Here is a 13,362-nt window from a genome sequence, read left to right on the forward strand (position 1 = left end):
TTGTATGTAACAAGTGTGTATAAATGTGCTTGTGTCCTTTTGACTGGTCTCAAGGATCCGTGTGTCATACAGCACACGCATGAAACATGAACAGGTATAAGGAACATACGCACCACTCGAAAGACGTCATAGAAACAAGCACTTGTGTGGCCCAGTGCAGGTCATTAGCGATTTATTGTCCCTTTGCCATTCATAAAGCACTTATTATAATGTAGCCATGCTGGCTGCAGCTGGACCGAGGCTGATTTAGTGTAATCCTGGTGTTAACACATTCCATTCTGCCATGATGAATGGCCCGTACCCAGGGGAGCACCACCTAGTAGGGGTGCCAGGGTCAATTCATATGCAAGTCAGAGTTGTGCAGAAGAGCCACAGGTGCTGCCATCTCCATGCTGGCAATCATGGGAGGGAAAAAAGAGGGAGGGCGGGGGGGATCAAACCAATGGTTGGGTTGGACGGTTCTGCAATAGACAAGTGTACGCACTGCAAAGCAAGCAGCAAAAATAAGCATGTTGGGTTTTTTAGTGTAAAATTTGGGGTTAAATGTCAGCAAATTGACTGTTTTTACTCAATTAAATGCAAAGTGACTTGCTTTTATTATGTGCTATTAAGTTATTAAAGTATTTCTAGTCATTCCAGGTTCATCAGCTGTTGTTATTAGTCACATTTAAACTTATAGAGAGAAGATGAGTGGTAACAGATAAGTAAGTGGCTGTTCTGGTAGCATTTCACAGTGAGAGGCTATCTGCTTGGTGCCATGGCCAAGACAATTCCTTAAGCCAATTCCTCTTCCACTCAACCATTTGTTTGTGCTCTTAATTACTTGAAAAGTTTGAAGAAAAATCTGTTTTGCAGTGCTTCAATATCAACACAATTTTCATATGCCAATAGGCACTGTGACATCGTATGTGTGATCCTGTGACTCCACCAGTCATCTCAAGTGAGAAATTTGCAGTGTTTTTACAAAGCAGTAGAATTAATTAATTTCAGAGGCAAAATTGTTACACTAAGAAAACCCCTTCTGCTATGGTTTTGGGTTATACAGTGCAAGTCATTATCTAAGATTATATTTTAATGCTCTTAGTTAATCAAAGACAATTACTTTCAAAATGTATAATGCATGAAAGACCATTTAACTATGATTAAATGTCATTTAAATTAGATTGTATATGCAGAGTTTTGACCAAAAAAAAAACATACAGAAGTGAGTAACAAACACACATGCACACGCACACATACTTCTCTCTTGTTTCATCAGCTTTAACGCTGCTCATCAATTCGACATAACCAGCTCCATTCTTCACTCACACCTTTTTCATTCCATATTTCGGTGTTGGGGTTTAATGTGAGCTGGTGTCTGTCTCCAGCTGTGTGTCCAGGTGTCTTTGCAAACCTCAAACCTCTAGGAGCAGTTCATTCCTTCCAAATATCTGATATGTGTCACCTCTGATGCCTTTTTTCTCTTTTCCTTCTTTCTCCATCCTCCCATCCTTCTCTTTTCATTTATTTTTCTTTCACCAACATTATTACAGGTGATCAAAGCCCTTCCAGTCCATCCTCTCGGTGGCCGGGTGCTAACTATGGTAACAGAACTCTAGGTGTGTGCCTTTAACTACCTTTTTAACCCAGACCAAGCACCACCCTGTCTCCTGCTGCACTTCTCCTGGCTGCATAACCCACGTGTCTTTCCTGTCAGAACACTCAAGCTGAGCTGGTCTACAACATGCAGAGTGCTGTGCTGAGTTACTGAATTTGACTCAGTAGAATATGTAAGATTTACTCTATGTACAAAAGCAACCATGGAAACTTTAGATGGATCACAAATTTAAATCAAAACCAAGACAAGACATACTGCTTGTTAACTTTCACATCTCCTCGCTGGGAAAAGCAGCACAAGTTTTAAAATAAATCAAAGCATACTTTAAGAAATTTATAATTTAACTTGCAGCATTGATTCATAGTGAATCTACAATAATGTCATTAAAAACATGTTTCATGTTTCGAAACGCAACATAGATTAAATCGAAACACTCGTAACTGAAGATCGCTGTTCGCTTCACTTGAACTCACATTTTGCTATTGCACATCAAAAGAATTGGCTAATTACTGATGTCCATTAGCAGCGCTCTAAAGTTGGTTATAATCACCATATGTACAGCTTGTAGCTGATAGTGCTCTCTTCCTTATGTTTCTCAGATAGCACTTCTCTGTGCACATATTTTTAGAGCAAACAATACAAAAGGAAAACAACAAGCCATTTTAAGTCCTTGCCACTACGGAGGTGTAGCATAAGGTAATATTACCCCCGTTTCTCTGGAAACATAAGAAAGCAACTGTGCTTTTGGTTAATGGCCAAAAAAGCAGAAATTCACAGATGAATTGTGCCATGTGTTTATTAGAATACGAGCAAGTGAAACTTTTTCACATGGCATTGTGGAAAGCTGAGTAGATGACAAGACCATAGGAGGTCACAGTAAATTGATGTCAATTGTAGAAGTCAGTATTAACTAAAAAAACAAAATATAACTAATAATAATAATGCAGCATATTTCATTACTGGTTATAGATTTACTTTGCACATAGGAGCACAGTAAAACATACAGCAGTAGAGGAGGAAACTCGGCCTGGGGAGACTATAATGGCCACTGCTGATTGACATGATGTAAATCTTACATTGAATACCTTTAAAATCCAATACAGTAAAGTACGCAAGCATTGACATTGCCCTTACGTCAACCTCCTGATCCTAAATGTTTAATCTTGTAACACTAATACAATCTTAATGGCAGTCACGCTACTTGAAGAACATACTTTTGGATTCACTCAGCATCATTTGTGTCTTGAAGAGCAGCTCCAGTTATCATCCAGTTGTCTCGCTCTGAATGTTAGCTTATGCTTTTGCAGCATGATAGCACTTCCTGTCTTGAAGCAATGTCAAGGAAGTGTTCTGCTGGGGAGGTCTGTAGACCTCCATGCTTTGGCCAGTCATAATTGTTGTGTGCAATACCTTTCTTCTTCCCTGTTTGTTTGGTAAATGTCAAAATGATGTGCCACAACACCCAAGATATGCCTCTTTCTGAAGGATCCTCTCCTTGTATGATATCCTGGGCAGGCCTACTTTGAGGCAACTCTGCTTACAAATTAATCCTCAGCCTCTGACAGATTGATGTTGTGTGTCGCAAACACGTCTCTGTTCCTATGATATGTTTAATTTGTTTTGATTGCATGTCCAAGAACAAGACATTGTGCTGGTGTATTTATGGAGAGTGCATGTTGTCAGTGTGTGTGGTGTGATGCTAAGACAATGAATTATTTATTTATTTATTGAAAAGTAACTTCAGAGAAAGAAACTTCTCCTCTGAAAAATGTGTTAACATTTAATTAACAGGAAGCTTTTAATGTGATTTTTAGGTAAGCCAAGGAAAGGTCCTTGGCAAGCTGACACCTGGCTATGAAAACTGTCTCTAAAGACGTGGAACATTACCTCTCTGAAGACGTGGAAAAAGCTGTTGCTCGTTCACAAAGTGTCAAAGTAATAATTAAATGTAGTTTGGCTCATCTCTATGCGCAATGCCATCTTAGGAACCAAACTCCTGGACAGTTTTTATACTTAAAAATGTGACAATCACTGGGTGGGTACGGGGACGCTCATTAGCACTGCTATGTTTGATTTTTTCAATGAACATTGGCGCTGACAAAAGCTCTGACTGTGAAGCCAGGAGCAAGGTGAAGTACCAGGGTGTCTATGAGTCTCTGTGGGTCCTGAAGAGGGCACCACACCATAGTTCTGCAGGGGGAGGAATGATTGTGTGGATCGATGGGTAGGAACGGCATGCCTGAGCAGGCAGGGTTCTGATACTTGGCTGAAACCTTGTTCATGTTCTAGGTCACTGAGGTAATCCAAAAACTACACAAACTTTATCCTGTTTGTTGTTTTCTGAATGGATCTTAAGGGGCAGCAGAGAAATGGAGAGTGTCACTTCGGATGAACTTATTGCATCCTTTCTGTTTGGAGATGATGTCCTGTTGGCTTCACTGGGCTGTAACCTCCAGTGTAACCTTGGCTGTATGCACCAAAACATGAAGTGGGTGGGAAAATGATGAAGTGACCCCTTTGGGTCGAGAGCAAGTGGCTTTCCCCAAGTGAAGGAATTCAGGTGTATCATGGTCTTGTTCATGACAGAGGGTAAGACTGGGCATGAGATGGAGGGGCAGTTTGTTTTAGCTTCAGCAGTGTTGTACTTTACTGTCTTGGTAAGGACGGAGCTAAACATGAAGGTAAAGCGCCCGATCCAGTTTCAATCCTCACCAATGGCTATGAACTCTGAGTAGTGACCCGAAAAATTAGATTATGAATAGGAATGGCAGGTTTCCTTTGCTGGGTGTCTGGATTTCTCATGATGGAAAGAGCCCTCAGCAGAAGTGCAGTTCTTTTGTCTTTTGTCAGTTGAGGTGGTCTGAGCATCTGATCAGGATACGTCCTGATCACCTTCCTCATCTGATGTATTCTTTGGCCTTGTCCACACGTACATGGGTATATTTGTTTGTCATGTTTTCGTCCAGAATCAAAATGTGTTTTAGGTCACTGAAAACAGATCTTTTGTAAAACTCCACCCAGAAGGAAGAAACTCTGTTTTCAGCTTTTGGCTTGAGATATCAGAGTGTGCGCCATTATCTCTTTTGTGTGGTGTCACAGATGGGGTGACATTTCTTACAATGGCGGACGTGACCAAAATGGTGCAGGCTGTAACCTCGCTAATAGGACCTTTTACATGTTACACATAAATGTACAGTTACTCTACGACTATATTAGGGAACAGAGGCGTCAGAATGCGATACAGAGGTCACTGCTCCAGGTAGCCTTCTGATAGTAGCTTCTTTCAGGCTTCCGATTGGCCCACATTGTCTTCCTAGCGTGGCTTTAAGATTGTATTGCCACCTGCTGGTTTGGCGTACTCTTGACAGCGCTTTATTCTGCTTTTTACTAGGACATTGGTGTTTTTTTAAAGCAGTGCTAATGTGGATGTGAATTCTTTTGGGAATGATTGAGTTGAGAACCCCTTTTTCAAAAATACCTGTGTCCATGTAGACTAGGCCTTGGCATGCCCATGTGGTAGAAGACCCGGACCAGAGTCCTGAATCAGGTCAGGTACCTGTGGGTACTCGGTAGGTGATTTGCGGGTGCTATTTTTAAACAATATTATCTTAGTTTTTCATGTGAAAAGTCCCAAAATGATCACTTTAAACATGCTGCTTAACCAAATTATTCAAACAGCTCATGGTTATTATAGGATTCGTGGCTTCAGGTCTTGTTTGGGCGCATCGATTTGCACAACTAATTGGTCATATGTGCGGGTGGTGAGCAGGTGTGGTATTGCATGTCATGGTTCCAGTCTAGGAGCAGGTTTTGAAGGTCAGACCCTTGCAGGACTCTGACCAAGACCAGGAACATGCTTGTGGGATATACCCCACTTGTAAGATGGTGACTGGGTGGGTGCAACCTTGACCCTGATAAGTACCGGTAAAAATGGTTGACCATCCCGTGCACTATATTCTGCGTCATGGGATCATTGCAAAACTAAATAGTGACTTTGTTTATGAAAATCTTTGATATATCATTGAATATTGTGTATGTCTGTGACCTAGTTTCCTTTTCTTGAGGGACAACCAAGATAACTGCGGTCCTTATGATGGCTCTCTCCTCTGCAAGGCATTGTGCATTGGACCTTTCTCAGTGCACTTTCTTTCCAAGTGCACACCATTATGCTACTAAAATGCATTATGCACTGACGGCTCCCTGTTTATTGATATGGAACCTGAACTGTGGTTTGATAAACAGCTGCATGGATTCTCTACTCTGAGGTGATGAGAGAGGGAAATCCTTTTGACATGCCGGCTCCATGGATTTTTTTCTAAATAGAATCTGGAAATGAGTTCACTTGCTATAGAGCATAGGGGGAATTTGTGCGTAAAGATTTCTGTTTGTCCCCTTTCACGAGATGAGACAAATTCCCCCTATGCTCTATAGCAAGTGAACTCACTTCCAGATAACATTTAGAAAAAATAGAAGGGGACAAACAGAAATCTTTACGCACAGTTTCAGTTTTTTTTTTTTGTTTTTTGTTTTTTTCTGTGAAGAGAAAGAATTAAGTTCCCCAGTGACAGACGATTTGGTGACAAAAGGCATCTCAGTCACTGAAAGCTGTCTTTGGGTTGTTACTTCTTTGTGCATGGTGGGAACTGTCAACACTTTAGTCAGTATTTAAAGAATGATGGCATAATTTTTGGGTCAGTACGGCTGCATTAATGTTTATGCACTTCTGTTGTGTACTTATTTGCTTTCTCCCTGACTCGGGGACTGACAGCATTTCAGTTCTGAATCTACTGGTGAGGAAGGAGCAGTTGTATCAGACAGTGTGCCAAATCTATTCACTCCTGCTTGTCATGTCTGTTGTAATCTCATGCTTTAAAGCTTGATTAACCTTCTGTCATCCTCAAACGAGCAGCGTGTACCAGAGAGAGTCTCTCAGAGTCGCACAAGAATCTCCGCTTATGTCAAAGGAGTTCATTTAAACCCAGCATGTAGTTTTTGTCGTCCTTCAGGCTAAACTATACTCCAGCAGACTACCTCGAGTGTCAGGCTGAACACAATTCTAGGCGCCGCCAGTCACAATTACACCCAATTCCAGAAGCATTTCCTATTTCCTTGTCTCCACTTTGTGTAAGATGGAAAACCTAACCCGAGAGGCCATACTCATGTGTTATGCAATTACACCAGCCAGTCCTAATTCAACATGCAGAAGCTGGATGGATTGATGGAGACCAGAAAGCCACATTTCTGTTGTGAGTTCAGTTTCATTTCAGGAAGATAATATATTAAATATTTTGTGATGTTGGAACCACTCAGTTTAACACTATATATTACACTTTTTTTGGCACAGTGTACTTTAAAATTAGGTTTTACTGGAAGAAGGCTGAAAAAGAAAGTGAGTTACCTTACTCCTTTTCTACCTCCTATCCCTTTTCTGGTGAGACAGTTACCTGGGTATCTTGCAGGGGATTGGTGGGTAGAGAGCAGGAGCCTCTCATACATCCTGGCTCATTGATTTTCGGTCAGGGATGAAAGCCACAGACTCAGTAGGTCTTTCATACTGGGGGGCATCCCAAAAGACACATCAATCAGATTTCAAAGAGAACCAAGCCAATCTTATTTATTTACTGCCTTTTCAACGTCATTACAATCCCAAACCAGGGCCCCTCTGCTTTCCTCGATCTGCCCCACTCTCCTGCTTCACCTTCACAGGTCAGTCCATCAAAAGTTCCCTCCTGTGTTCTATATAGTAAGCCTCTTAAGGACTTATTTGACATTGAACTGGAAGGGATCATCTCATGCCCATTAAAAAATAGAGATGCAGTGATATAATGCTTGTCAGGGTTACGGAATTTCAGCCCAACTGTCTAATCCCCCGAAGCCTAGCAGTTAATTCAGCTGGTCAGGGCAGAGAGTGGGCCCCCTGTAAGTTTAATGAAGATTAAATTACCTATTTTCTCTCATGAAATTTTAAAGGAAGAAAGGGGATGAATTTGCAAAGAGGCAAATGAAAAGACCAAAGAGAAGTGTCTGTAAGGAGGAGATGCTGGCAAAGATAAAGAATTTCCCCTTGTTCTTTTACACCCCCCTCAACCTCATTTGTGACACAAATGATCTTTTAATATGTATATTTTTGTGTTTGTTATCCACACCACCCTGATGTAGACAGCCATAATGTGTTCAGCCTGCCAGCTATTTTCTCATCTTTCCCCTGATCTGGGGGAAAATCACCCGTTTGTTTCTTAAATTACATCACAGGAAGTGATAGTGATCGTAATTCCCTTAGCAATTAATTTGCTCACACATATGTTGTACCCATCACTTTATCTCTCTCTTGTTGTCTCTCAACCTCTCCAGCAGTTGTTCTGCTGTACCGTTTCACACGCACACATGTGCAAGCTTGTGTCACACATCAGATAGGGACTGTTGCTGTAGGGTGTCTCTGAGTTTAGGGCTAAAGCCCTTTGCCTCCACAAGCTCCTGGCTTCCACTTCAGGGTGTTGATAGATGTTATTCATTGGGGCGGCCCTAGAGGCGATCCTGCAGGAAGTGGAGCTAACATGATTTGGGGCGAAGAGACCCAGAGGGTGTCAGTGCCTCTTGCTATAGCTCGGATCGCTTAGTAGATGTGAGATATCAATAGAGTAGATGACAGCAGAGCTCTGTAGAGACGTGCTGCTTGAAATCTATCACCTGCTTCTCATAGATAAGGATATTTATCAACAGCCGAAGGGAAAGGCAGATGGGGAGGAACTGAGGCATGGACAGCCACTCTATTTAACATTCGACGTCCTAGGGCATAGACAAAGCCATTGTCCCTCCCATTGACCCATAGGGCCTCTCTCTGGACCTGATCATTTTTCATCCACAGCAGAAAACCCATCATGGAAATATAGATGAAGATTTTATGTACCATTTGAGTACCCTTGGCGCATAACTGATTCTTTGCTTGACTCTGCCAAGAGAGGACGTAAAGTAAGTGAAGTGTGACATGGAGCCATTTTGAGGGGATAAATCAAATCTTAATAAAAGGCGGTCTCTCTGAGTGGAAACCAGGGGTCTCTCGCCCCTGCCCCTGCTGTTAAGTACCCCCTAAACCCTTTGCTGTTTAAATTATACTGAAGGTGTCTACTTGAGTACAGGGTATCAACAGGAGGCCGTCTGCATGCCCTTTTGATGCCATTATGCCCTTTTACAACTCCCTGTCTGAGAAGACTTATCATGTGGAGCCCTGCTCCCTACGGTAATACTTACTTTTCCTTTTTTTGAAATAAAGTCAATGACCTAGTGCTATAATGGACTCAGAGCTCTCAACACCTATGTCCAATATTGTCTTACTTTATTGGCACAGGGCCTCATTGATGTAAAAAGTACTCAGCCCTCCCGCCTAGTGGACCATCAACGAACAACTGCAGAGCAAAAATGTCTACTAGCTTATCATATTCAATAATATCCCAGAGCGTTTGCAGTGGGCTGTGTTTTTTTTTTTTTTCCCTTGCTCACTCTCCAAACAATATTGGCTTTCAAGTATGTGGGCAGTTATGAAAGGTCACCCTAAGTGTAAATTGTCAATGCTGGATCAATTTTGGAGGGCAAATATGCTTTGGAGGCCCCATAATGGAAGGTTTCATCTTATTTTTTACCCAGGGCACACTCACACAATAAGATTGATATCGTTCATTGTTTGATGAATTCCTAATAGACCTATAAACTTGCAGAGCTTTAAGCCAAAGGAATGCCTGTGGAAGCCGAATATAGGGGAGGCAGTCGGACCATCCCACCAGCTGAAAAATTGCCCTCATATAATTCCAATGGAATCTCGCCCAAGCCATCATGCTTAGCGCTGAAGGATGGGCGACTTGTGTCGGTTGAATTAAACCTTATTTATCGCTCATTAGGCATACAGCAGGGCCAACTGATGATCAGCTAGAGAACAAATAATGTGCAGTGGAATAGGATGCCATCCTGTATGGTTATGTGTTCCACTGACAATAAAAGGCAGCGCCAGAATCAAATGCTTCTTCCTCTGCTGTCACACTCGTGTGATTCTTTTTTAACCTCCTTAATACGATGAGCTATCATTGAAGTATAAGATATAATGTCCAGGCTGATGTTTGCATTTGAAGTGTCAGTCACTATCTGCAATCTGTCAGTTTCAATGAGGTGGAATTAATATTTTACTTTCCCATTAGGTGGGCTTGATGTCAGTGATAGGGAGGTATAGGAAAGTAAAGGCCATCCAGGCGATGAGTGATAATAGTAATTCCCAACTGATGGACAAAGAGAGACGATGTCAAAGAATGTTAAATGTTTTAATAGGGCATGCTACTAACGGTGATGTTGGGAACAAGGGTATTAAAGAAATTTTACTTGTGTGATGCTCTTAGTTTGAAGTAGCCAGATATTGCAACATTGCTTTCCCGACTTTTTTCTCACTTCAGTTACAGTAATGATGTTGCAAGATGGATTCAACATGTTTTTCAGTGGTGTTGATTAAGTCATACCCACCTTTTCCAAAGTGCAAGAAAGTTGCCGTTTCATTGTGATAATAATTTGAGTATGCTCATTTTTAGATGACCTGAATACATTTGAATTGCAAAATTGAAAATTCATAATTATTTAACAGTGTTTCTGAGATGAATCTTGCAGCAGTTAAAAGTGACACCAACATCAACACTTAACATTGTTCACTGTGATCTAAAACATAGCGCAGGAGCTAGATATGGGAAACTCTCTGCAGGTCTTTAATGAAAGCACAAAACCAATAAATAAATGTGTTCTAAAATATGTATTTGTAATATAGGAAAATTGTAGAAAATCATAAGTAATTCTAAGACAAAACCAAGTTGATTTTGACCTTTCAATGAGCAATAATGACGTTTTATGAAATATAATAAGTATCTACAACTTCTTTCAAGTATTTGTTGCCACCTTAATATACTTTTTCCCTTATTTTAGGATGAGAAGCAATAAAATCAAGCTAATAATTAATTATTTCTGAAACTTTAATTGGATTAGCGTGCACATCCTTCAGTTAACACTCTGGAAAGAATGTTTGGCAATTTTAATACTAGCAGGAAGCCTCCTACACCTTTGGTAGGATGTGCTTATTTTCACAGCCTGGATTTTTCTGTGTAGCAAAACTTTTTAACAATAGACACACATCGGTTACAGTACAGGCACTGGCATAAAAGTGTGACTTTTGGGCCTGAAAAGAAATCTTTACTTTTTTCCTCTGTGTCATGGCCACTGCTATCTTTAAAAACATCAATTAAATCCTGATTTTCAGGTGCAGTGTCCTTCATCACAACTCTTGCTGAAAGGATAGATGTTGTCAGCCGATCAGACATATGACAGAGAAATTAATGTGTAAACCAAATAACTACCTCTTCTAGAAACTGCACGGCTCTTTCAGATATATTCAGATATATTGTACATATTTTGACAGACTTCTGCAATACTTGCTTTTTTGTAATTTTCTTTTTTACTTCTTTTTCAAACAAACCAAACAAGCAAACAAAACAAGACAAGACAAAAGGGAACAAGGACAGAGGGGAAACAACCAAGGCAGAGCGTCATATACATAACTATGTGGATGCTTGAATATATACAGACATATATGCATGCTTGATACATATTCTACATAGTACATTTCATAAATATTCAATTGTATATCATATTACGTAAACTAGTTAACACCTCAGATTATAAGAAAGGGTGCAACTCGTCAGTGCGTCAGGTTACAGTAGTATAAAGGCCCTACATTTTCACGTAGATGTCTTGCCTATTACCTCGTAACATAGTCTTTAATAGGAGGAGGTTTTAGCCACTCTTTCACCCATATATCTCCTGTAGCTTTCCAATGTCGCAGCGCTATCTTGTATCCAGTAATAAGAGATATCCTGCACTATGTGATTTGATGAGTGTTAAACCCACCTCCTTTCAGCAGCACACCTAATAGACAAAGCACTGGTGTCTGTACAACCGCAGAGGACTTGTTTATGTTATGTACAAATACTCCAAAACAAATTCCTTTTCACTTAAATCCAGGGTAAGAGCCAGACGTAAACATGCATACAGCAGCTAAATGCACTATTTTTCAAGCCATATGAGATAATAAAACGTTTAAAAATCTGTTCATTGTTCAGGAGAATCATGATAGTTGCCAAGGAAAGGAAGAAAAAAAACATCCTGTAGAGCCGCCATCCTATTTTGTATCCTGTCTCCAACTGTCTTCTTCACTCTGAAGCTATAACACAACAAATGTTGAGGATGACTAATATTCACCCCTGACACCTAAAAAAAACAAAACAGAAAATTGTCTGATGTTCATATTTTTAAGTTACATAACGTAGGTAGGGCAAGAGTTTGGCATAACAGCATTACTAATCCTCAAACCTAATTTTGTGATGCTATGCCTGAGTTGAGTTCGGAGAATGATTGTTTATCTGACAAGTCTGATAGTCTGAATCCATGCCATAATAATTCGGGCAACTGCAATAGATAGATAGATAGATAGATAGATAGATAGATAGATAGAAATATAAACTATACAAACATAAGTAGTACTAAAATTTAAAATGTACAAGAGAAATGTACAGGAATAAAATAAAAATATCAAATATCCGCCTCTGGTGAAAACCCTACTTGGCAATAATCAAATTCTGATTTAGTTTTCTGATTCTGTACCAGTTTTTTTGTAAGACACAAAGAGAAGGAGACATATAAAAAAGCAGTTTAGAAAGGAAATTAAAGAGGCTGGTTGAGATGTTCGACCCCGCTGACATCATCAAGGAAACAGAGGTTGCGATCTCATGTACGTTCTGGTGGAGAGAGGTGTGTAAGTGGCGGGGAGAAGGTCAAACGGAGAGGCAGTGAATTCGATGGAATGGAGTGAGTCGGTGTATTGTGCTGTGACGGACAGATGTATCGATGGCGATAGCTGTAAAGAGTTAAAGAGGGCAGAAGAGACTGAGAGGGATAAATGAAGGTAAAAAGCGGAATAGCACAGAATACCCCCCTCTGTTCTCTCCCTCACACACATACACACACTCATACTGGGTGTGCAATCAGCAAGAATGCTCCCTACACTCAGGCACTCCCCCTCCAGTCAAGCATGATTGTGCTTGACATGGTTCCATCACTAATGCTGACTGATGCCCATTTGCTAGGCTCTTCACATTTATTTATTTATCTGTTTATTTGCGTCAAGTTTATTTATTGATGGGCCTCAAGGATATGATGGCAATCCTCCATTTGCTCTTATAGGGAAGTAAGAAGGCTGTGAGGGTGTGTGCATGTTACACGTGGATGAACAAAAGACGGCGGGGGGACAGAGTTCACCTTTTTTTATTTAGATTCCATCAGTTGAAATAGCTATTCCTTTCTGGTAATGGAAAAGTGATATGGCCCATTTAGTTACTTTGCACTAATCCCAACGGTTTAGCCGCTTCTCTATTTTTTCTTCCCTTTTATCTCTTTGTCTTTCTTCATTTGTTCTTTTGACTTCTATTTGGTTAGTGTCTGATGGAAGGATTTGAGTGGGGTCAAATTACTCCCTTGCCGTTGCCTGTATGAGTTTTCCCAAGCTCCAGCAGCACTCTCAGCCACATTAAGTGCATGCAGCACGTTGCTGTTGTAGTTGACCACCAAATACCCATGAGGGTTTTAAATGCATGCTCTATTTAATGCCCAGTGTTCACATAACCTCCTAGTTTTGCGCGAATCGATTTTTTAAAGTTTTTGGGGCCATGGTCTTTTATTTTGTTTTG

At 40.6% G+C, this 13,362-nt stretch overlaps 1 protein-coding gene across 7 annotated transcripts in view; it reads left to right on the forward strand.

Annotated features, from left to right (window-relative positions):
- diaph2 (diaphanous-related formin 2) overlaps positions 1–13,362 on the forward strand; it is a 513,027-nt gene that overhangs the window by 448,275 nt on the left and 51,390 nt on the right. For 5 of the 7 annotated variants that reach the window (XM_049585043.1, XM_049585045.1, XM_049585041.1 and 2 more), the window contains one exon: positions 1,533–1,598. The exons of 1 other annotated variant lie outside the window; for it this stretch is intronic. In XM_049585043.1, coding sequence (XP_049441000.1) covers positions 1,533–1,598 — 66 coding nt within the window. The remainder of the gene's footprint in view (positions 1–1,532; positions 1,599–13,362) is intronic. One more of the 7 variants, XM_049585042.1, reaches the window with a different exon arrangement.

This window comes from Epinephelus fuscoguttatus, linkage group LG9, assembly GCF_011397635.1.
Source record: "Epinephelus fuscoguttatus linkage group LG9, E.fuscoguttatus.final_Chr_v1".
NCBI lineage: Eukaryota > Metazoa > Chordata > Actinopteri > Perciformes > Serranidae > Epinephelus > Epinephelus fuscoguttatus.